We start from the raw sequence: 25,890 nt of genomic DNA, 5'->3' as shown, positions 1-25,890 counted from the left end.
AGGAAGAGAAATTCATACCTCTCTCCTTGTCCTGAATGGCTTCATGCAGATCCATCTGTGAGGGGGGAAAGACTGAAAGTGGACCTGTTGAAAAATGGAAATAATCAACAGCCTGTTAAACTCAGGAAATCAAGAATCTCTGTGCTGAACACATGTGCATTTGATGCTTTTTGTCAATGCTTATGTTGTGCTTTCTGCGATAGTGTCACTTTTGAAAATATTGTTTGTGCTGAGGATTCCAACAATCTCCTCCAATTAGTGAAATCCATCACAACAAAGGGACTGAATGCACATGCCTACATACAGAGAGCTGAGCTGCCAAGTGGAATATTCAAAGCTGTCCGATTGAAGTCTGGTGCTGTCCAAATCGATGCACAGTGCCACATTTCCACTATCAAGTTAATGACAAAACGTGCATGTGTTTCCTTCACAAAACAGTGCTCGTCACAGTATTGTGGTCTCAGCACACAAGTCACAAGGGAAATTCCATTTGTGTGTACCTCTGTTGCTGTACTGCAGGCTTCTGGTATGGCTCATCTTCAGACCGCAGTAGAAGAAGGCCTTAACCTTCCAGAGTCCTCCTGCCTCAGGCCAATCCAAAGTCCGTCACAGTGTCCGTCTGCATTCAAGACAGATCCCTCAGGAAAAGTGCTTTGTGCAGGGAAAGTTTCTCACAGTTACAGTGTGGGAGAACTTATGTGGATTGACACTGACCTGGGAAGCAACTCCAGTGTATTATTCTGTGTGGTATTTTTTGGTTTGAAGATGGATATTAGCTTGTCAGTATTAGGCATTTTAAGTTTAAGTTTTAAAGGTCCATTATTTGTGTTAAATAATGTTCGACAATTCAATTTCAAAAGTAAAATAATTTTGGGTCAGTTCTTAATTCAGTGAGTCATAAATTTCCACATACATACATACACATACAATATATATATAAGTAAAGTGTAATTTATTCCTGTGATCAAAGCTGAATTTTCAGCATCATTACTCCAGTCTTCAGTGTCACATGATCCTTCAGAAATCATTCTAATATGATGATTTGCTGCTCAAGAAACATTTCTGATTATTATCAGTGTTGAAAACAGTTGTGCTGCTTCATATGTTTCTTTCTTCTTTTTTTATTTTTTTTGTGGAAACCATGATACACAACCATTAGAGACAGAAAAGACATTTATATTGTTAAAAGGAATTTCAAATAAATTATGTTTCTTTTACATTTCTATTAATCAAAGAATCCACACAAAAATCTATTATGGTATTCAACAAAAATATTAAGCATGCAAAAATGGTTTATTGATAAAAAAATAAGTCTTATTAAAGATTTATAATTCTTAATAAATAAGCATCCAATAATAATTGAGCACAAAATCAATATTTTACTATGATTTCTAAAGGATCACATGACACTGAAGACTGAAGTAATGATGCTGAAAATTCAGCTTTGATATCTGAAATAAATTACACTTTAAATTACATTAAAACAGAAAACGGCTATTTTAAAGTGTAATAATGTTTCACAATATTACTGTATTTTTGATCAAATAAATGCAGGTTGGTATGCTTAAGAGACTTAAAAAAAAAAAAAAAAACAATTAAAAAACTTTTGACCGTTACATTATATACACACACAGAGAGCATATGATATAATAAACACAGAGCTACACCAAACAATGGTGTGTGTATTTATGACAATATTACTATTACTACAATATTACTACTACATGATGTTACAGTAAGAGGTAAAATCACTTACCTTGGAGTTTGTGTTACATTCCACACATCCTGTGATCCTCCGTCTTAAATGAATCCCTTGATAGGTGGCCTCCTGGTCGCCCTACAAATTCAAACACCGCTTTGAAAGCATTTATGATTAAGTTTGAGCTTATCGATGTGTGGAGGGAAAAAAAACATAAATGACAGAGTATACACTTGGAGCAATAAAAATTCTTCTAGGCTTTCACGAATTGACTTTGGGTTAGTCTCTAGGAATCTCAACAAAGATGCTATTTGGGTTGATATCTCTGCGACGCCGTTGACTGATCATAAGGCTGTTTGCATTAAAATTTTGCTTTCTCCTGAAGCCAGATATAACAGAGGCTCGTCTTATTGGAAGATGAATAGCTCATTACTTAAACATAATGAGATCAAGTCAGAGCTGGAAAGACTTATTGGTCTTTATTGGAATAAAGCTAAACATATTTAGAACATATTTAGAACCAATTGGGAATTGTTAAAATTTGAAATAGGGAAATTTTTAAGAAAATTAAATTCTAATTTGGCCAAATCAAAACGTGTAGAAGAAATGAAGGTTGTTAGTGAAATCTCATCTCTTACCAAAATTTTACCTGAAAATTTGACGGATAGTCAGAAAGCGTATTTAGTTGACTTACAAATTAAGTTAGATGATTTGTATAAATTAAGAGCGGATGGTGCTTTCATTAGGTCAAGGCAAAGGTGGCTAGAATATGGAGAACAGATGTCGTCTTATTTTTTTTAAACTTGAGAAAAATAGGGCAAAAAACAATTTTATTTCTCAATTAAATATTGGTAGTTCTGTTTCAGAAAATCCTAAAGAAATTTCCCAATTTTGTTATAACTTTTATTCAAATTTGTATAAATCTAAATTTAATCAAGCTAATTTAGATTCTTTTTGTAAGCATCTTGGTTATGTCAATGCTATAAATCTAGATGAAAAAAAAAATGTGATTTGCCTGTTACTGTTGATGAGGTTAAGGAAGCAATTTCTCAATTAAAAAATAACAAGTCGCCTGGTAATGATGGAATAACGGACGAATTTTATAAGTTTCACTCTGAACTTCTATCCCCTTTTCTTCTTGAAGTCTATACAGAAATCTTAAATTGCTCTGAGCTTACAGCTAGTATGAAGCAGGTTGTCATATGTTTAGTACCTAAACCTAAAAAGGATACTCTTTTTTTAGATAATTGGAGACCAATCAGCCTTCTTAATAATGATTATAAGCTGTTTGCCCTAATTTTCTCAAGGCGTTTTAAGTTGATTTTGAGCTCCATTATTGATGAGAATCAGTCAGGTTTTATGAAAAACCGCCATATTTTTAATAATATTAGACTTGGCTTTGACCTCATTGATTACTCAGATTTTATTGAGGATGACAGTTTGATTCTTTTTTTAGACTTCTTCAAAGCCTTTGATACTATTGAGCATCCATTTATATTTTTTTGTCTAGAGCGTTATGGTTTTGGGCCCTATTTTTGTAACGCTGTGAAAACTCTGTATACTGGGGGAAATAGCTCTGTGAAATTAGCACATGGTACAACACAAAGATTTTTTCTAGAAAGAGGGATTCGACAAGGCTGTCCAGTCTCTGTGTATCTCTTTCTGATTGTTGCACAGGTCTTCTGTCATTTTATTAAAAATAGTCAGCTAGAAGGAATACATATTGCTGGTAGAAGCATTTTAATTAGTCAACTTGCTGATGACACAGCCTTATTTTTAAAAAATTCTAGCCAGGTTCATCAGGCAATTAAAAATATTCAGTTGTTTTCAAATGCTTCAGGTTTGTTTTTGAATATTAAAAAATGTGAAATATTAGCCTTGAAAAACTCCTCCATTGTATCTGTGGATGGTATCCCTGTTAAAGAAACTGTTAATTATTTAGGCGTAGTAGTCTAAAAAAATGAAAAAGATAGAGTTTCTCTGAATTATGATCCTGCCTGTAAAAAGATTAAAAGCAAATTTAATCTATGGTTGTTAAGAGACCTCTCCCTTAGAGGAAGAGTTCTTTTGTCGAAGGCAGAAGGAATTTCTAGACTAACCTACACTGTAAAAAAAGTCAGTAAAATATACAGCAAAACAACGTCAAATTCCAACGGTAATGGAGCGTAAAACCAAAAACTTCCTTTTACTGTATTAAATAGATTGAATAACCGTTATTTGTGAGACTGGATAAAACTTTGTTTTTTACTGTAATAAAATGTTGAAATTATAAATATTTTCTGTGAAAACAAATAAATATGCATACATTTTACAATTAAATATTGTAATGTTGAAAATGTCTAAAAACCTTAGATTTTATGGTATTATTTGAGTAAAACTACATCCTATGGGGTTGTGCACATTGGAATTCACGGTAAAGAAATTTTACAGTAGACAACGTATTTTTTTACCAAAATCATGGTAGAAACAAACAAATATATTTGTCAATTATACAGGTCCACTATTTGGACGTCCAACCACACTGTTAAAAAAAAACTGTCAAATTTACGGTAAAATACCGGCAGCTGTGGTTGCCAGGAATATATACAGTGAAAAAAATGTGGAATCTGTAAAAGACAATACGGTATACTGGTTTTGTAACCCTGAATTTTACAGTAGACAACATATTTTTTTTTACCAAAATCATGGTAGAAAAAAAACAAATATATTTGTCAATTATACAGGTCCACTATTTGGACGTCCAACCATGACCCAACTTGGACGTCATCTTGACGTTCAACATTTGACCTTTGAACGGGGTAATTTTTTTGGACGTCAATAACAGATGCAGGAAATTGACATGATTAATATGTAATATTTGTTTTATAGGGCCTATCAACATGATTAATACACGAAGAGCTCAGATGCAAAAGCCTCTAAGTGCCATCTGAAATTTTCTTCTAGAATTATCATTTTTATCAAGCTTGTATATTTAAGTTCAATAATTTCACTTAAATGGCAATGCAAATCACCTATTAATTGTCATTTAAGTGAAAGTACTTAACTATACCACTGTAAAATCCCCAGTGTTAAATTAACACCCAAAGTGAACATACGAGTCCATCTTACCGGGTGTTAAAAAGTAACACTGAAGCAGTGTTAAAGTTAATAAGATAATTGATTGATGATTGATTGATGATTGACAATTAGTGGAGACACCTGATGATAATAAGCAGAATCACTGAAGAAACAACAAGAGAAAAAGAGAGAGAGACACAACATCTACAACTGACTTCCAGCCATTAAACATTATTACACTTATTATTAACCAGTTTGATTTTATTTCTGTCATACATAAACAAAAGTTCTTATTGAGAATTAACAGATGTTTAGATGTTAAAGTTTTAATGAAAGTTTAGTTTGAAGTCACCATGATGGTGAAAAGCATTTTCTTTAGTTGGGCTCTTGACTCTATTTATTAACCTTAATTTATCTCTGGCTGCTCCAACTTTGTGTTTGTAGAGCACATTTGTTATGGTCAGAGAAACTCTGATCTGAGCTGTGTTTCCCAATCGTAATGTGAGCAAAAGTTTATCAATTTAGGTGTACAATGCTTTTGGAATCATAGTCATGATGGTTTTGTTTTGATGATGATATTCTCTTTGTGAAATGGTCAGATTTATTGGTGACATCCAGTATTGATGGCCATATAGATGTTATATTATTTCTTTCTGGTAAATATATTACCACTTGAAATCTAGAAGAGCTTTTATTTTATACATATAAGAACAGAAAAAAACACAGACATCAAGAATCAGCACATGACCCTCAACAATGGTGACAATCAAACAAAGTGCTTCATGTTGCAGTGCATGATGGGAGCCACCAATCAAAACTCATCCATGGCTCCCATCATGCATTGCTGCATGAATAAATTATGCAGCTGAATTGTCCTGTAATTTTCATAGATTGTTCATGTTTGCTTTATTTTTCTGTTGTGTTGTTGTGACAGTAGCTTGTTTTGTGATGTTCAGAGTTCATCTGTTTGTCAGTATTTTGTATTTATTTATCGTCACCGTTCTTGAGAATCATATGCTGAATCAACCCCAAAAGATGTAGTTTTACTCAAATAATACCATAAAATCTAAGGTTTTTAGACATTTTCAACATTACAATATTTAATTGTAAAATGTATGCATATTTATTTGTTTTCACAGAAAATGTTTATAATTTCAACATTTTATTACAGTAAACAACAAAGTTTTATCCAGTCTCACAAATAATGGTTATTCAATCTATTTAATACAGTAAAAGGAAGTTTTTGGTTTTACGCTCCATTACCGTTGGAATTTGACAGTGTTTTGCTGTATATTTTACTGACTTTTTTACAGTGCAGGAATTTACCGTAAAATGTATCTGGTCAAAATAAAATGCTGTAATTTGTTATACAATTTCACTGTGTTTTTTACTGTCAAAGGTTTTAATAAGGTTTAACATATTTCTGTTATTTTTACAGTTATTTACCATAATAGGGTCTATTAAAAAATGACCGTGTTTTTAACAGTAAAAGACTGTAAAAATGCTGCGGTGAAAAACTATTAATTGGTTTACAGAAAGTTTCCGTACTATATACGGTGAATAACTGTAATAAATCTAATGGTATATTTAATGTAATTTTATGGTAAAATACCATTAAATTCAGTTTTTGGAAGTGAAAAATAATTAATTGTAAATATTACAGTGAAAAACCATAAATTAACATTCCCACAATTCCCTGCGTGACACTTCACATTTGATATATTTTCGTTGAAATAACTCTGTTTCTTCTTAGTTTTTCTCATTTTTTTCTAATCAGTTATGTACATTAGGGTTTTATGTTACATCTAATGTTGTTAAATTAATGTTTATTGCATTTTTAAAATTTCATGCATGTTACCATGATGGTGTTTAGTGTGTGTGTGAATGACACTGTGTGCGCCTTCTATATGTTAGTGTTGTCCTTCTCAGCTTGTGGAAAAGCTGCTTGTGATGAACTTTGATTCATCATGTGACTCTTATCACCACTGTGTTTGGTGACTGTCAGTGTATTATAAAGATACAAAACAGATATTAGTACTTCATTAGGTTGGAAAATTAACATTATATCAGTTAGTGAAATACCTTATTTTGCTGTAAATTTAACAGTTTTTTTTTTTTTATGTTGCAACTGTATTTTTTATTTTGTGTTGTAACAGTAGGATCATTTTTACATCATTTTGAAGCAAAAACTCTAGTCTACAACGTGTTTTAGGTCCTGTCAGTTTAAACATTCAAGAGATTTTAAACCATTTGAGTGCAAGAAGACACGAAAGACAGATCAATTCTAAAAGTGCGGCTGTTTTATGTGTACACACACACACACACACACACACACACACACACATACTGGTTTCCATGTTGGATGGGGACCAACTTTATGATCATCACTTGTGGGGACCACCCTTTCTAAAGATACTAGAGGCATGAAAAAAATCAGGGATACTTACCATAGCTTTGTTAACTTATACACGCCTTCAGATGTCTGAATTGATGATGTAATGGTTTTACCATGTGTTATGGGGACTTAAGAAAAATCGAATTAACATGTCTTATAGGGACCTAATTTGCATTTTATTTGCATAATTCACACAACTTCCCATTTGATTTGTGGGGACCTCATTTGCATAATTCACACAACTACCCATTTGATTTGTGGGGACCTCATTTGCATAATTCACACAACTTCCCATTTGATTTGTGGGGACCTAGCAAGAATAATAATTAGTATATTATAATAATTACAATTAATAGGCATTTATTTGAAGTAAATCTTTATATGGCATTTGTCCATTTGCCTTTAAAAATGGGTTTAATCTACAACCAAGTAGAATTAAAATATACAGTAGTAGTACAAAAGTTTAAATGTTGAAAATTTCTTAATGTGGAGATGTGAAGCCTGCAAATGGTGCTAGAGATGCAAAGCTTCACTCTTGAATGCATGTTTGAGCTGTTTTAACTGTCTGAAAGCATATCTTAACATATGCCAGTGTCATTGTTTTGTCTCAGGATGCATAACAGTACTGTTTTTTTTGTTTTTGTTTTTCCCTAAGGCATATTTATAAAAGCAACTTAAATGTCTTTATTGAACTAAGGTCTAACCTGGCTTGATCTAAACCCTGTCTATGAAACCAGGCCTGAGGGTTTTGATTGTAATCATCTCAGTATGCAGAATTTTTGGTTGGATCGATTGATTTTATGTTTGATTGGGATATCAGTATGATTGATGTTGCAGAGAAAAGGTTCCCCTTTCACATACAAAGGGCTGTATGAGTAGTGATACGAGTAGATTATTATTATCTGGATATTTTTAACCCAGAAGTCAAACATTTAAACCTTTCCACTTCAAACTATTATTTCTACAATTGTAATTTTCTTTACATAGTATTCAACCACAGCGTCATCTACTACTCATTCACCTGATACTTACCACTATGATAAATCTACTACTAATTGAACTTGAAGACATTAATTCACATTACAATTGCTGAATTCAACTTTTATTGAGTCCAGACTCCCCCCCCCCCAAAAGAACTCAAATGAAGTTAAACCTCAAAATGTCCTGTTATTAAAATTATAAAAAAAATAAAATCTTATAAACATATTTATATATATATCTTAACTTTAACTTCCACACATGCTTCCTTTCACAGACATGTGAATTTTAACAAACAACAACTTAACTTTGTTAGACCAATGCTTTTCTGCTTGTGGCCTTCATCATGGTCATCATAAAACATACACTCTATTTGAGTGTTGTTTGCAGTATGTTTTATGATGACAGCATTGAAGGCCACAAGTAGAAAATCATTAGTTTAACAATAAAGTTGTTCTATAGCCAACAACTGTTGCTATATTTTTAACATCTTTAAACAAAACCTGCCATGCCAGCGAGTCGTTTCTTCACATTATTATTTGCACTGCAATTTCTTTTTGTAAGCTGTAATACGATTATAAATGTAAAACTTTACGGTCTTCCAATTGCGGTTCTTCAGCGCTTCTGGTTCAGCTTTAAGACATTTGTCACAGTCGCTCTTTGCTGGAACAGTGAGTGATGTGATAAAACGCTTCATGTGCCTTTCCACTGCCTGCACCTCAGTCTGCTGCCAGGGAATCTTCTGTGTAGTTTTACCTAAAAGTGGACAGAAAATAATTAAAATGATAAATGAGTGTGTGCTGGAATTCCAATTTGAAGTTCTGAATCCTATTATCAGTAGTTTTTAGTAGGGCTGCCACCTAATAGTGGTCTAACCGTTAGTTGACTAGAAGAGGTTTGGTTGACCAAAATTGTATTAGTCGGTTAGTCGCAAGGGGAAAAAAACCTCCAAAGGAAGCGGCGAAATCACACAGGCTGTGACGGACAGATCGTTAACGGCAGGAAATCCAAACATTCGCCTATCATTCATCAACCTAAAATATGGGTTATCGCTTGAAACATGTAAGCAGTAGCATCTTTACAAGTCTAATGTTAACCTGGATAAATGTGCACTATTATTAGGCTCATATCTGTGTTTGTGCGGAGAGAGTACTTTACTGCATGACATACAGGCGCCGGCGCGATCACTGCATTTAACTTCAAATACTCCGTCATTTTAGTCATACAGATAAGAGTAATGCAAACTGTAAAGGGTCTACTTTTACTTCTGCAAACAATAAAACGTGCTTTTGTAAAATAATTAGGGCTTCAACTAACAATTATTTTGATAATCAATTAGTTGGCCGATAATTTGATTAATTGGATAAAAATCCCTTTTTATTTTATTGACAAAACACATTATTCTACATCCTGCCCAATGCTGTCCTTCAAAAAAACATACATACAATCTACCATTACATAAATTAACCATGGTTTTACATTAAATAAAACGTTCAATGGTTATTCAATGGTAACCACAAATTAACCATTATCTTGCTTTAAATCCAGTTTAACTATATGGTATTTGTGTGGTTATACAAATGGTAATCAATACACCAGACACATGGTTTTATTACAATAAAACCATGGTTAATTTTCATAAGGGTATGTTTGTGCTATACATTATGTGCAAAAAAAGCCTCAAGCCCCAGCTGGCCCGCTTTGGACCAAGGTTTTCGGCGGGCCGAAAAACCCGTGCCTTTGGCACAGAGGAAGCACCGAAGAGGCACGATCAAGCCCTGGAAGTGACAGTCTAAACGCGACCGGCCCTGGCACGCACTAGCACGCCCGCCTTTGGCCTGGCAGTGGAAACGTGGCTATTGATCCTGGAGGGCCAGTGTCCTGCAGAGTTCAGCTCCAACCCTAGTCAAACACACCTGAAGCTAATCAAGGTCTTCAGGATTACTAAAGTTACAGGCAGGTGAGTTTTTTTTCAGGGTTGGAGCTAAACTCTGAAAGAGAGTGGCCCTCCAGGATCAACGTTCCCCACCCCTGGCTTAAATGAACGAATACTAGTTGACTAGAAACATCTTTAGTCGAGGACAGCCCTAGTGTTTATGTCAGCATCTACAGTGCAAGTAAAATTATGTGCACTCTACCTATAAATAGAATTACATTGAATGTAAAAATCACTGTTTGTTTGATTGACAGTCACTTTGCCTAAAATGATCTCATTAAACTGCTCCAGGGGTTAGTTAAATTGATGTTTCAATTATTAGAATAGCTAGAGTTCCTACTAGTCCCACTTAAAGCACCTAGTAGATTCTAGCATCAACCAAGTAACCCTATAAACTACAGATGGGTTCCTGAACATTATGATCTTGAAATTCATGTGTAGAAAAGAATTTAAGGTTGCCAGCAGCAACAGTTCTGTGGCAAAGTGTTAAAATCTCAAAAGGGACACAGGAAATAATAAAATCACCATTTAGTGATCTGAGATCTGGATGTTAAAGTGCTTTTCAACTCTATTCAAAGTGTCTAATTTAGTTTTACAGGTCTACAACAGGTTTACATGCATCCAAGGTCAAAAATTCTCTCATAATATACATTGCAGCATCAGTGTCAGAATAGGCTTGCTGCGATAGTCGGTGTTACGGCGCAACACCGGTTACATCACTTGCCCACTGCAGCACCGCCCCCACCGTTGTTTCGATTTTTTTTTTTTTTTTTTAATAGTAATGCAATTATTTAGTTCAGCGTTTCCAGTTCAATTTAATGTTTTCAATTCATTGAATGTTGGGTTTCCGCGGACAGTTTTTGGGTTAAAAAAGGGTTCCTTGGTTTAAAAAAAAGTTTGAGAACCCCTGCTCTAATCTGTTAACATGGGTACTGAAAAAAAAATATGTACAACATACGGATCATATATGAAACGGGCATAAGATCTGCAGCCTGCTGACAGCTGATAGTTTCGGCTTAACAGAGGAAGGTACTGAAGACTTTGAAAAATGATAAATTTATGCCTTGAATGACAAAATGACAAAACAGAACAGACCTTTTAATGACTGACAACCTTACATCTGTTTATGTTCCCATGTGGCTGCTACTGCAACATTTGGCCCTTTCTTAATTTAATTTGTAAACTGACAGTACATCTACAGAAAGAAGCAGACATACAGGTCCTTCTCAAAAAATTAACATATTGTGATAAAAGTTCATTATTTTCCATAATGTAATGATAAAAATTAAACTTTCATATATTTTAGATTCATTGCACACCAACTGAAATATTTCAGGTCTTTTATTGTTTTAATACTGATGATTTTGGCATACAGCTCATGAAAACCCAAAATTCCTATCTCAAATTAGCATATCATGAAAAGGTTCTCTAAACGAGCTATTAACCTAATCATCTGAATCAACTAATTAACTCTAAACACCTGCAAAAGATTCCTGAGGCTTTTAAAAACTCCCAGCCTGGTTCATTACTCAAAACCGCAATCATGGGTAAGACTGCCGACCAGAAGGCCATCATTGACACCCTCAAGCGAGAGGGTAAGACACAGAAAGAAATTTCTGAACGAATAGGCTGTTCCCAGAGTGCTGTATCAAGGCACCTCAGTGGGAAGTCTGTGGGAAGGAAAAAGTGTGGCAAAAAACGCTGCACAACGAGAAGAGGTGACCGGACCCTGAGGAATATTGTGGAGAAGGACCGATTCCAGACCTTGGGGGACCTGCGGAAGCAGTGGACTGAGTCTGGAGTAGAAACATCCAGAGCCACCGTGCACAGGCGTGTGCAGGAAATGGGCTACAGGTGCCGCATTCCCCAGGTCAAGCCACTTTTGAACCAGAAACAGCGGCAGAAGCGCCTGACCTGGGCTACAGAGAAGCAGCACTGGACTGTTGCTCAGTTTTGCATGTCATTCGGAAATCAAGGTGTCAGAGTCTGGAGGAAGACTGGGGAGAAGGAAATGCCAAAATGCCTGAAGTCCAGTGTCAAGTACCCACAGTCAGTGATGTTGAGCTGCTGGTGTTGGTCCACTGTGTTTTATCAAGAGCAGGGTCAATGCAGCTAGCTATCAGGAGATTTGGGAGCACTTCATGCTTCCATCTGCTGAAAAGCTTTATGGAGATGAAGATTTCGTTTTTCAGCACGACCTGGCACCTGCTCACAGTGCCAAAACCACTGGTAAATGGTTTACTGACCATGGTATTACTGTGCTCAATTGGCCTGCCAACTCTCCTGACCTGAACCCCATAGAGAATCTGTGAGATATTGTGAAGAGAAAGTTGAGAGACGCAAGACCCAACACTCTGGATGAGCTTAAGGCCGCTATCGAAGCATCCTGGGCCTCCATAACACCTCAGCAGTGCCACAGGCTGATTGCCTCCATGCCACGCCGCGTTGAAGCAGTCATTTCTGCAAAAGGATTCCCGACCAAGTATTGAGTGCATAACTGAACATAATTATTTGAAGGTTGACTTTTTTTGTATTAAAAACACTTTTCTTTTATTGGTCGGATGAAATATGCTAATTTTTTGAGATAGGAATTTTGGGTTTTCATGAGCTGTATGCCAAAATCATCAGTATTAAAACAATAAAAGACCTGAAATATTTCAGTTGGTGTGCAATGAATCTAAAATATATGAAAGTTTAATTTTTATCATTACATTATGGAAAATAATGAACTTTATCACAATATGCTAATTTTTTGAGAAGGACCTGTATAAAAGAAGTGTGTAAAGAGTTCACCTTTGGAAGAAGGCCTCATAGCATTGGCTCTTGAAGGCATCTCTTGATCTGATGGTGGTTTGCGTCTCTTGGGTGGTGGCGGCATATCATTCCTCTCGGTAGGAGAAAGTGCCACCTCTGCTGATGGTTCTATGGAAAATAAAATCAACATTATTTTATATAATAACATTATCAGAAAGATATATACAGGTACTCTAGAATGCTGACAATACACAACTGATGTGTTATTTGTCTCACTAATGATTTTAAATTAGTGCATAAAAGTGTAATACAGGTGCAATTGTGTTCATTATTGCAAGAATAATTGAACTACATCTACATCATACATCTTTCTAACGGACATTTAATCAAACAAAAGCTCATGTAAACTGAGTATTTAACCGTATTATTTCAACCTTAATCATCTGACATGATTCGTTCTGTGCCATGACCCAACCAACATGAGAAGACTGGATCAGCATTTTTCGACAAATTTACACGTTCAAGTTTTATGGTAGTAAACTCCACAGAAAGAAAATCAATCCAGAATGAATGTTTAGTGTAAAACATGTTGAAGAATAGCTTGGAGGCATTCGATACACAAGCAGTTTCATAAAAAAAAAACACTTTTGCTTGGCATACTGAAGAATCTTCTTCTTCAATGTTGGAACAATGTTTTTGCCTGTCAGGTCTTCACAAGTTACTTGACAGAAAAGTATGAACTGAATAAAAACTATGCAAAATGAAGTAGTGTATTTTGACAGTAATACAAACCGTCGACGGTAGATGAACAGTGTTCCTCTTGTATGCACCCATCTTCCTCGTCACAGTCAATAACTTTTTCTGTGGAAGTTGAAAGTGCAGCTTAACAATAGTATATAATGGATCCTAAACACATGGTATATGTAAACATGGTAAACAGAAAATCTAAAAAGTCAAATAAAATAACACACCATCAGGATCTATCCCAATTTCGTCCAAGTTCTTGCCATGGAACTCAGCTAATTTTCCTTGCTCAAGAGCCATTAGAACTTTGCTGATCTTGGCAAGTTGCAGGGTCTTCTCGGGGAGTCGATAGAACTCACGATGGATTCTTATGTCGTGTCCAAGAAAGTTTGCCAGCTGGTCCATCTCGGTGTCGGTCATATTCAGCACTGTTGAAAGGGTTGCGGCATGCTTTCGCAGTCTGGTAGATGTCAGTGACTTGGGACACTTTGCACCACATGCCTTGGCAAAGCCACGGAGGCAGTCTGACCCTCGAAAATGTGTCATGGCTTCTGGTCTAGCAAACATATAGGCATTGTCTTTTAAAACCGCACAAGCCTCTCTCTGCTTAACAAGGAGTTCTAAGGCACACAGCATTTTTGGTGTAAGAAGAATTGGAACTGGTCGACCACGCTTTCCCCTGGTGACAACCCTTGTGAAGTGTCTGCAGAGTTTTTTTTCCACTTCAGAGAGTGCCCAGTCCACATCCTCATGCGGATCAGAGGTGTCTCTTGATAGAAAGGCAGACAAAGGCATGCTGGCCACCTCTCCTTCCCTGCGCCGGTTAAAGAGAATCATCTGGGCTAGACATACCTTCGCCAGCTCCATCCAGGCTTTAGTAGAGGGACTTTCAGAGAGTGATTTGAACCACTCGTCTTGCACTTCACTGAGATATGCATGCATTTTTTGAACATCTTCAGTAAAGGGCATGACAGTGGGTAGATTCCACTTTGCTTCACTGATGTTCCTCAATGCTGTAGCCGAGATCATCTCGTTCCACTTGTTCTCATGGACTTCAAGAAACTCACTGGCATTATTCACAAGCTGTTTGTCATTTGAGATTAAGCCCTGGGCTTTTAAGAGTTTGCTTACTTTAACCAGGGAATTACCAAGCTTGTTTGCAAGCGATGGAATCTTGAATTTGTCGGTTTCACTGTCATACCCACACGTATACTTGACAGCTTTGACAGTCTCCATGTACTTCTTTGGATTTACACAATCTTCCATTCTTTTTAAGGAGGTGACTCTCCTCGCATTGTGAATCAACCTTCCCAATTCTCGCATCTTCTCTCGCACATGCTGTTTATTCTTGGCTGATAGCCCACCTTTGTTTAACAAGTGCTGCCCAATATCAGTAATTACTGTGTCATTTTTTATTATATCTGTGATTGGGTCAGGATTCATAGCACTGATTACTCCCCACAGTTGTTTGGACATGTTTGAAGGCACAGGCCCAGTGTACGTACACATGGACTGAACACGGTTTTTTCCTGGTTTGGGGAGGACTGCCTGAGGTTTAAGTCTACAAGAACGCATGTGTCGCCACAGGACCTTTCTTGTAAAAAGTCCTTGACAGTATGCACAATGCATGAAATCTTCTCCCTGCACTTTTTTAGGTGGCCGTTTAAATGGCACTAGTTCCCCCTCTCCTGATTCCATAACAGCAGCATTGTGGGCATAGTTTCCTCTGTTGCGAATATAATCCAGCTGTTGTTTTCTCTCCTTTGAACCCTTTGGAAAGCTTAGAGCTCTAGCCACATCAGATTTATTTACATGTGAACTTTCTAGATGCCTTGCCATCTTAGCATAAGGTTTAGAGCAATACAAGCAGTAATGTCTCTTGTTGTACACTCTACTGCCATCTCTTTTTTGGTATTCACAAACAACTACGGCATTTATTGTGTTCTGACTTGAACTGGGTTCTTCTCCTGTTCCAGATGCTTCAGACGTGAGGCTGTTCATTTTGTCTGTGGTTGTTGTGTCACAGTCAGGGGAACTCACTGAGCCAGATTCATCAACATTCAGTTCATCAAGAAGCTGACGTTTTGTTGGGTTTAGTGTAAGGCTAACATCACTGTCACTTTCGGAAGTGGTATTTGGAACGTAATTATCTGAACTCTCTGGTGTAGAATCAAAGAGCTCACCAGAATCTTGAAGATCCGTGTCTTTCATCTATATAAAAAAAACAAATTAGAAATGGGTAGAACTGCCGCAATTAATTGATCAGTAAATTAACAGACATAAACTGGCAACTATTGTGATAATCAATGAACTGTTCAAATATTCCATTTTTGATGATTCTCTAATATTTTATAATCACAATGATTTCACATAAGAATATATTTTATTACATTATGTTACACAATTCACTTAGTAATTGATAGAGAATAAACGTTGATGGCAGCTCTAAGCAAAATCCCTGATCAACACGAAATAATTTGTTACGTTTGCATGCAACCAAAATCCATTAGTAATTCCATTATTAATTAACGGCTCAATCGGACTAAAAAGCCTTTATGTAAACACCTTAAATCGATCCAAATAAAATTTCTATCGGATTGGATTCCTTTTCCAATCTGATCGAGAGGACATCTAAACACTTGATCGCATTGAAAACACTTTTTACATTTTGCACACGCTTTGCACATTTTACTTTCGCTTATTAGGCATGTGAGGGGCCCTTGACGATCCTGAAATAATTATTTTACGATTGTGCACGTACATTGCGTCTGCGCTTCGCAGGCACATCAGCCCGATCACTTTATTTAGTTTTCATGTAAGCTACCATCGGATTCATCAAACAGAATTAATTAATTCCCATTGAAACAAAAGGTGTGCATGTAAGCATAGCCATTGAGTCTCGTTGCGACTTACTATGATACTTTTAGTCCGTCTCAGTCTGGGTACAAAAACTTCATTTTGAAGCTGTGTCACAATCTGTAAACAAAAAGTATAAATCAACATTAATTATTATACAGGTCCTTCTCAAAAAATTTGCATATTGTGATAAAGTTCATTATTTTCCATAATGTAATGATAAAAATTAAACTTTCATATATTTTAGATTCATTGCACACCAACTGAAATATTTCAGGTCTTTTATTGTTTTAATATTGATGATTTTGGCATACAGCTCATGAAAACCCAAAATTCCCATCTCAAAAAATTAGCATATCATGAAAAGGTTCTCTAAAAGAGCTATTAACCTAATCATCTGAATCAACTAATTAACTCTAAACACCTGCAAAAGATTCCTGAGGCTTTTAAAAACTCCCAGCCTGGTTCATTACTCAAAACCGCAATCATGGGTAAGACTGCCGACCTGAAGGCCATCATTGACACCCTCAAGCGAGAGGGTAAGACACAGAAAGAAATTTCTGAACGAATAGGCTGTTCCCAGAGTGCTGTATCAAGGCACCTCAGTGGGAAGTCTGTGGGAAGGAAAAAGTGTGGCAAAAAACGCTGCACAACGAGAAGAGGTGACCGGACCCTGAGGAAGATTGTGGAGAAGGACCGATTCCAGACCTTGGGGGACCTGCGGAAGCAGTGGACTGAGTCTGGAGTAGAAACATCCAGAGCCACCGTGCACAGGCGTGTGCAGGAAATGGGCTACAGGTGCCGCATTCCCCAGGTCAAGCCACTTTTGAACCAGAAACAGCGGCAGAAGCGCCTGACCTGGGCTACAGAGAAGCAGCACTGGACTGTTGCTCAGTGGTTGCTCAAATTTTGCATGTCATTCGGAAATCAAGGTGCCAGAGTCTGGAGGAAGACTGGGGAGAAGGAAATGCCAAAATGCCTGAAGTCCAGTGTCAAGTACCCACAGTCAGTGATGGTCTGGGGTGCCATGTCAGCTGCTGGTGTTGGTCCACTGTGTTTTATCAAGGGCAGGGTCAATGCAGCTAGCTATCAGGAGATTTTGGAGCACTCCATGCTTCCATCTGCTGAAAAGCTTTATGGAGATGAAGATTTCATTCTTCAGCATGACCTGGCACCTGCTCACAGTGCCAAAACCACTGGTAAATGGTTTACTGACCATGGTATTACTGTGCTCAATTGGCCTGCCAACTCTCCTGACCTGAACCCCATAGAGAATCTGTGGGATATTGTGAAGAGAAAGTTGAGAGACGCAAGACCCAACACTCTGGATGAGCTTAAGGCCGCTATCGAAGCATCCTGGGCCTCCATAACACCTCAGCAGTGCCACAGGCTGATTGCCTCCCATGCCACGCCGCATTGAAGCAGTCATTTCTGCAAAAGGATTCCCGACCAAGTATTGAGTGCATAACTGAACATAATTATTTGAAGGTTGACTTTTTTTGTATTAAAAACACTTTTCTTTTATTGGTTGGATGAAATATGCTAATTTTTTGAGCTGTATGCCAAAATCATCAGTATTAAAACAATAAAAGATCTGAAATATTTCAGTTGGTGTGCAATGAATCTAAAATATATGAAAGTTTAATTTTTATCATTACATTATGGAAAATAATGAACTTTATAACAATATGCTAATTTTTTGAGAAGGACCTGTAGTATTTGAAGTATTTCTTAAGTGTGTGTATAACTTTTGATTACCAATGGGTCACACTCATAGCGTTGCAAAAAATGCAAATTTACAGAGCTTTTTTTTTTGTTTCAATACTTTGCATTTTAAAATAAACTTCTAGATGTCTGTTCAGGTGCTATGTTAGCTTAGGGTGACCAAACGTCCTGTTTTCACTGTCCTGGCTGTCCTGGTTATTTTTTTATAAAGTGATGAAAATGTCCTGGTTTTCATCATTTTTCATTGGGCCATTAAATTGAACGGTGTTACGAGATTTTCGGCTTCCGAAGGCGGAGCGTACATTAATATTAATGAGTTTCGCAGACATGCGCAAATGCACGTGCATCTGAGAATATTAGTTCACATTGTATCTCAAGACAGGATTATTCCATAAAGGAAACTATATTCTCAGAGTCGCGGCTGACTTATGCCTAAACTAGAGTTGTTTTCTTCTAGGTAACAGTTTATATGTTTTCATTAGTTGTATGCATGATTTGTGCAGTTGTTTGTAACTGAATAACAGATACTTTGTGTAACAGCAGAGCAACCTTCAGCTGTCGTCTACAATGAGTTCAGCTCGTTGTGCTCTTCCTTTGTACCTTGCGATGTAACAGCTGATAGGCCTATATAAATTTCTTTATAACTTTCATGCTTATTTGATAAGCAACAAAAAACTGCTTGGAAAGATCAGCTCTACAGCAAAATATAGATGGGCAAACAAGAAGGATGAGGAAGAAAAACAGGATGAAGAGGAAAACGAGGATGAAGAAAACTAAAGATACAGATTTTTTTGTTAGTTTTTGTAAGTTTGTGAGAGCTATTTTAGTTAAATTTGGATTGCTAATATAGCAGAGGTATTTTTTAGTTATTTATTATTTATTTATTTTTCTAATACAGAAGAGACATTAACTTGTCATAATAGAACATGTTGAGTAACCTCTGAGAATCTGAATTTGTGTATTTGGTTATAGATAGTATTTTGTAATATAACAGTTTTCTATCCATACAGAGGAGGCATATTTTAAATGTATTGAAATTATAAGGCATCTTTGAGTAAACTTCGAGGTATCACTTAAATATTGCCGGCCGAGTGTCCTGGTTTTCGGTAATCAAAATATGGTCACCCTATGTTAGCTACGCTAACTAACAGAAGACAATTTTAAAATTGTGGAGCTTCTAAATTAACTGACAAAAAGCAGTTGACAATGTTCAAAATACACATACCCTACCCATATTTGCACCGATAAAAGTGCAACACTGTGTTTTACTACCAAATTATACGCAATATCTGATTAACTTACTGGAATGTTTTCCTCGACATCTCACGATTTCGGGGCATGAGAGTTCCTGACCATAATGCATGATGAGATACGTTTAGCCTCGAATACGGCTCAGAAGCGTGGGTTTAGTGTGCTTTAAGGGCACTGCACTTTGGCATTTAAGACATGGGACAGTTTTGCGCAATTACTTCGTAATTTACGCCTGATACGCATCAAAATATGCTTTAAACACACTAAATAGGGCAAAGAGAGACAGCAGAGTTGAATCTTTAGTGATGAACATGAACGCACCAGTTGAGGAGAGCTGATATGAGCAGATTCATCGTCCACCCGAGTCTCTGACCGGAGAGATGGATCAGAATCACCTGTACTGGTATCAACAGCAATGCTGCTCATCTGTAAGAGACAACATTCATAATGACAAGATATTAGAACATGGAAACACAAGAGAGAGATCTGAAGACGACACCACATGACTTCAGAGAGAGAGAAATCAACTTTATCCTAAAACATTTGCTACTGTCCAGTCAACCTCTGTCTGTGCTCTCACACACACATCTGGAATAAAACAGGCTTCATGAGGACCTTTCACACACAACATTATCATTCCTTATGGGGACCAGTTTCATCCAATTCAACACACAAGTTTGAAGTCAAACACGACTGAAAGTGTGTTGTGGGGACGTCGTGAGTGTCCATTTTAAAGTCAATATTAAACCAGAAAAAAATACCTGGGGAGAGTAAAACTGGCCCTAAATTCTCCACTACCACTAAGCTACAGCACGCATATCATTAAACTGTTTGGTGTAGTAATTTACGCCTGATACGCATCAAAATATGCTTTAAACACACTAAATAGGGCAAAGAGAGACAGCAGAGTTGAATCTTTAGTGATGAACATGAACGCACCAGTTGAGGAGAGCTGATATGAGCAGATTCATCGTCCACCCGAGTCTCTGACCGGAGAGATGGATCAGAATCACCTGTACTGGTATCAACAGCAATGCTGCTCATCTGTAAGAGACAACATTCATAATGACAAGATATTAGAACATGGAAACACAAGAGAGAGATCTGAAGACGACACCACATGACTTCAGAGAGAGAGAAATCAACTTTATCCTAAAACATTTGCTACTGTCCAGTCAACCTCTGTCTGTGCTCTCACACACACATCTGGAATAAAACAGGCTTCATGAGGACCTTTCACACACAACATTATCATTCCTTATGGGGACCAGTTTCATCCAATTCAACACACAAGTTTGAAGTCAAACACGACTGAAAGTGTGTTGTGGGGACGTCGTGAGTGTCCATTTTAAAGTCAATATTAAACCAGAAAAAAATACCTGGGGAGAGTAAAACTGGCCCTAAATTCTCCACTACCACTAAGCTACAGCACGCATATCATTAAACTGTTTGGTGTAGTAATTTACGCCTGATACGCATCAAAATATGCTTTAAACACACTAAATAGGGCAAAGAGAGACAGCAGAGTTGAATCTTTAGTGATGAACATGAACGCACCAGTTGAGGAGAGCTGATATGAGCAGATTCATCGTCCACCCGAGTCTCTGACCGGAGAGATGGATCAGAATCACCTGTACTGGTATCAACAGCAATGCTGCTCATCTGTAAGAGACAACATTCATAATGACAAGATATTAGAACATGGATCATTGTTTGTGATTGCATTTTACCCATTAGTTGCAATATGGCCATTGTATGCCACACATAACTTTGAGAAAGTTTAGGGGCAAAAAAGTTACTTAAATCGCATTGAAGCTTTCTGAGATTTGGATATCATTTATTTGTGTATGACTATTACAATTTTTATTTAAATAGTAATACGGATAAATTAGATTAGATTAATATTTAAATCTGTTAGAAATATATTAAGCAACCACCAACTTGCTTGACATTTTGCAACAATGAGCTATTCTGTACACAGTGTGCCTTGCAACGTACTTGTGTTCTCCATGGGTAGTCTTCTCCTCCATAATCATAGGTAATTTCTTCTCCTTCTTTAATGTCATTAAGGGCAAACAGACAAAGGTGTGGCTTTCCATTCACATCAATTTTCTTCATCTTACAATTTGGATGTTTGTGGTCATCATTAACTATCCGCCCGAAAGATCCATCTTCTCTTGAGGCATCAATACTTAAAAATATGAAAACATAAGAAAAGGATAAATACAAATATTACAATATACCACCACAAATCACTGTCTTTTTTACTATAGTATAGCATAAGGTATATAGCTTTTGTGCATCTTGACATCTTACCACCATGTTTTCCCTCGCCACTTGAAATCAAACATAAACGCAGCACAGGATGCATGGTAACGTTTTCTTCTCCTCTGCAGTTCTGCATCATTTATCATATCTCCCCTGTACTCAACAACAAAATCACCTTTGCAAAAGGAACTCTTTGCAAATACACCACGTCCTGCAAAACACAGAAAAAACATTTTCACAACAACAACAACAAAAAACATCTTGCAGATAAAGGATGCCAATTACACACACAAAAAAATACATCAATAGTTAGCTGATTTTAAATAAGCTGCAACCAGGAGCCAAATTAATGTACCCAGATATTTTGCATTACATGCTCATAAGATTAAGGTTAGGACATTCATATGATAGCAATTATTGACTGATAAATCACACCATACACCACCTTACCTTTCTCTGCATTTATATACTTCACGTCTAATTTGAATGTCTTGTCAGTCTTCGAAACAACATGATGCATGGCATCCTTAAGGGGGCTGATTCGTGGTGGCATTTCAAACTTGAAAAAAAAAAAAGTGTGAACAATTACTGTGAAAATGGGGAGACATGCAAAATTAAACTAGTATGTTCAAAAAGCAGAGAAGAATGTTATTGTAATGTAAGACTGTACTTATTACGTTCATGTAACACTACATTACAATATAACAATGTATCAATGCAAGACAAGAAATTGGAACAAGGATAATTAAATGTCTGGCACAATGCTAGCCTTAAGGGCATCAACTCACTATTTTCACTTAAACTCTAATCTCTCACAAAATCAAAAATCTGTTCCTATATATTGCAAGGTAGCCTTGAGCAGTTATTTAAAAACGATTTGGAACTTAACCTATTCTTTTGGACGATCTCACCATAAAAAAACCCCGTTTATTTAAACTACTGTCATATAAATAAAATAAGTTTAATCATTTATTCGTTTAAAGCTACTTACCATTTTAGTTTTTGCTTAATTGTACTTAATTTCTCTGTGAAGCACTTTGGTAATGATCTGTGGCTTGTATACGTTTTCTACAAACTTAAATGGACAAATACTGATAATGTAATTCTTCATATTAAAATTAAGAGTGAAACACTATACACTCTCCCCCACGAAATTCGATTTCAACATGTTCCCTGACAAAAATATAACATTTCTTTTATATAAAACATAAAATAATCCACCCCTCAGGCACTAACGCGAACTAGACAGAAACAAATTTAATATTAACCAAATCGCTTCATTAGCAATCAGTCACGCTAAAAATGACATTTCAGTTAAAATTAAGTCCTTAACATTAAATTGTATGATTATGTGATCGCTAATATCGTACAAACACATAACGTTAGCCACACTTAGCCTCAACAGTTAATTAGCACTAAGTTAACTAGCTAGCCTGCTACCTAAGCTAATTAGCCCAATTTAACTAGTTTAATACATGTGCTTACCTTGTGTTTCACCTTTTTCCTCTTCGTAAGTTTATATCCTTGGCATTTTCTACATATAATCTTCTTTGTGTGAAGTCTTGTTGTTGTTGTTGTTGTTTATTAGAGTTTGTGTGAAGTCAAGTGTAAATTTAATACGCATTTCCATGCTGAAACCCTTCCTAACGAGGACCAGGAAGTGGGCGGAGCCCAACCATAATTGGAAAATGTGTGTGTGAAGACGTGAGTGCATTACCAGTCAGAAATGTTTGGGGGCGCAACTGAGCTCCCCCTACATACACACACACAACCTCAAAAGCGTGACTTATGGGCCAATGCTGAAACTCCGCCCAGCACCTTCAGAATAGCTCCTCTATTCATTTATATGGGTTTCCCTTATGGGGACGTGATTTTTGGTCCCCACAACGCAAGAGGTCCCCATGACGTGACTGTGTAAACAGCTTCTTGTCCCCACAACGTGATGATTACCAGAACACACACACACACACACACACACACAAAGATGCGCAGATGCATGCGAACACCGCATACCACAGGGTGGTTGTGTACACACACTGCTAACACACATTAATGCCCAAACACCATGCAAAAGTTAATTTTGCATAATAGGTCCCCTTTAAAGTACTTGGCAAACAGCTTATCACTGCATCAGTAACTACACAGTTACTGCTTTAAATAAAGCAACATGCAGCATAACATCAGTGTTTCTCAGCTCATCATTGACTGAAGCACAGGATCTACTCTCCAGCACACTGATGACCTACAAAACTCAGACAGAAACACTCTAAATCTGCAACATTTAAGTGAGATGCAGCTGTTGCGGTGTGAGGGAGAACAGATCAGACAACAAGACTGTAGAAAAACCCAATGTTTATTAACACAGGGGAAAAGGGACAATACAAGAGAAACATGAGGAGCAAATAAAGTAAAAAAAAACACAAGGGTGTCAGTAAACAAAGGAAATAATCAAACAAAAGCCCATTAACTAATGCCCAAACCCCTAAACTGACTACCAAAAGAAAAATGTAGAAATGAAACCGCAAGCTTCTGCATATGCGACACCTTAAGTCAAGTCATGTCAAGTCATCTTCATTTATATAGTGCTTTTCACAATACATAATGTTTCAAAGCAACTTCACAGTGACAATAGGAAAATTCTTCTCAAGCTAAAATTTTTGATTGAATCACTTATGTTTTAAAAATGGTTAATTATTACTTTTGGGGCCACTTAAATGACACCTTTCCTACTGAAAACCAAATACCTTTAATGCATTCTTGCCATTCATTTACGTGTTGGTTTAGGTGTTTGAGTGTGTAGAAGCTTGGTCTTTTTTAAAAAGTGATATTTGCCAAATTACTTTACTGTTCTGCATAATACAGAAAAATTAGTTGTGTCCGCGGATCTATGCGAACTGGAATAATTTTGATAACGTTTTATCTATACACAGGGAAAGGAAAGGGAAATGGGCCTTCGCAGGGATAGATTGGTTGAAAGTCAGGACTGCGTTATCATCATGTCTAGGCGCAGGTCCTTTATCTCATCTGGATGCGGCCTGGATCTGTCAGACTGCGCCAAACCTCGGGATAAACAGAAAGAGACTAATATTAGCGTAGATGCCATTCTTCTTATGATGTAGCGAGAACATCAGGGGTTATGGGAAGTGTTTTCGGTTCCGGCTGACCTAATCTATGCAGCCTAACAATTTACATGATTTGAATTATAAAAGTAGATAATGTGTTATGTGTATGCAAGTTTAAATAGATGTGTTTTTAGTCTAGATTTAAAATGACAGAGTGTGTCTGCTTCCTGAACAGTGATAGGAAGACTGTTCCAAAGTTTAGGTTCTAAAAAGGAAAAGGATCTGCCGCCTTCAGTTGATTTTGATATTCTAGGTATTATCAGCTGGCCTGATTTCTGAGATCGCAATAGACGTGAAGGACTATAATGCTTTAAGAGCTCGCTCAGGTACTGGAGAGCTAAACCATTTAGTGCTTTGTAAGTAATTAGCAAGATTTTAAAATCTTTACGATGTTTAACAGGAAGCTAATGCAGTGACGACAGAACTGGGCTAATATGGTCATACTTCCTAGTTCTAGTAAGAACTCTAGCTGCTGCATTTTGTACGAGTTGTAGTTTATTTATCAGGCGAGCGGAACAACCACCCAGTAATCTAGCCTTGAGGTCATGAACGCAACTAACTGTTCTGCACTTTTCATTGAGAGCATATGTCGTAGTTTAGATATATTTTTCAGATGGAAGAATGCGGTTTTACAGATGCTAGTAACATGGCCTTCAAATGAAAGATTGGTATCAAAGAGCACACCCAGGTTCCTAACTGATGATGAAGACTTAACAGAGCAGCCATCAAGTGTTAGACAGTATTCTAGGTTATTATGTGAAGAAGTTTTTGGTCCAGAAATTAGAATCTCTGTTTTTACTGGGTCATCCAATTTTTTATGTTATGTTTTTAATAAGAGGTTTAATAATAGCCAGCTTAAAAGTTTTCAGTACGTATCTTAGTGATAAAGATGAATTAATGATATTAAGAAGAGGATCAATGACCTCTGGAAACATCACTTTCAACAGCTTAGTCGGCATAGGGTCTAACATACATGTTGATTTTGATGATTTAATAAGTTTAGGGAATTCTTCCTCTCCTATAGCAACGAATTAATGGATTTTTTCCTCAGGGACACTACAGTGCACTGTCTGACACAATACTGTAGTAGACGGTTGCATTATAA

General features: G+C 36.7%; 1 protein-coding gene across 1 annotated transcript; it reads right to left on the bottom strand.

Moving 5' to 3' along the window:
* Positions 1-8,664: 8,664 nt before the first annotated feature.
* LOC137032487 (uncharacterized) lies at positions 8,665-21,461 on the bottom strand. Its single transcript, XM_067404250.1, has 9 exons — positions 21,375-21,461; positions 20,953-21,057; positions 20,335-20,439; positions 19,717-19,821; positions 16,477-16,539; positions 13,791-15,774; positions 13,612-13,680; positions 12,859-12,987; positions 8,665-8,885 (listed from the first exon to the last, which is right to left on the bottom strand). The coding sequence occupies exons 1-9, from the start codon at positions 21,459-21,461 to the stop codon at positions 8,665-8,667; spliced, it is 2,868 nt and encodes a 955-aa protein (XP_067260351.1).
* Positions 21,462-25,890: the final 4,429 nt, after the last annotated feature.

This window comes from Chanodichthys erythropterus, chromosome 12 (genome assembly GCF_024489055.1).
Source record: "Chanodichthys erythropterus isolate Z2021 chromosome 12, ASM2448905v1, whole genome shotgun sequence".
NCBI lineage: Eukaryota > Metazoa > Chordata > Actinopteri > Cypriniformes > Xenocyprididae > Chanodichthys > Chanodichthys erythropterus.
This window is presented reverse-complemented; position numbering and strand designations above follow the sequence as displayed.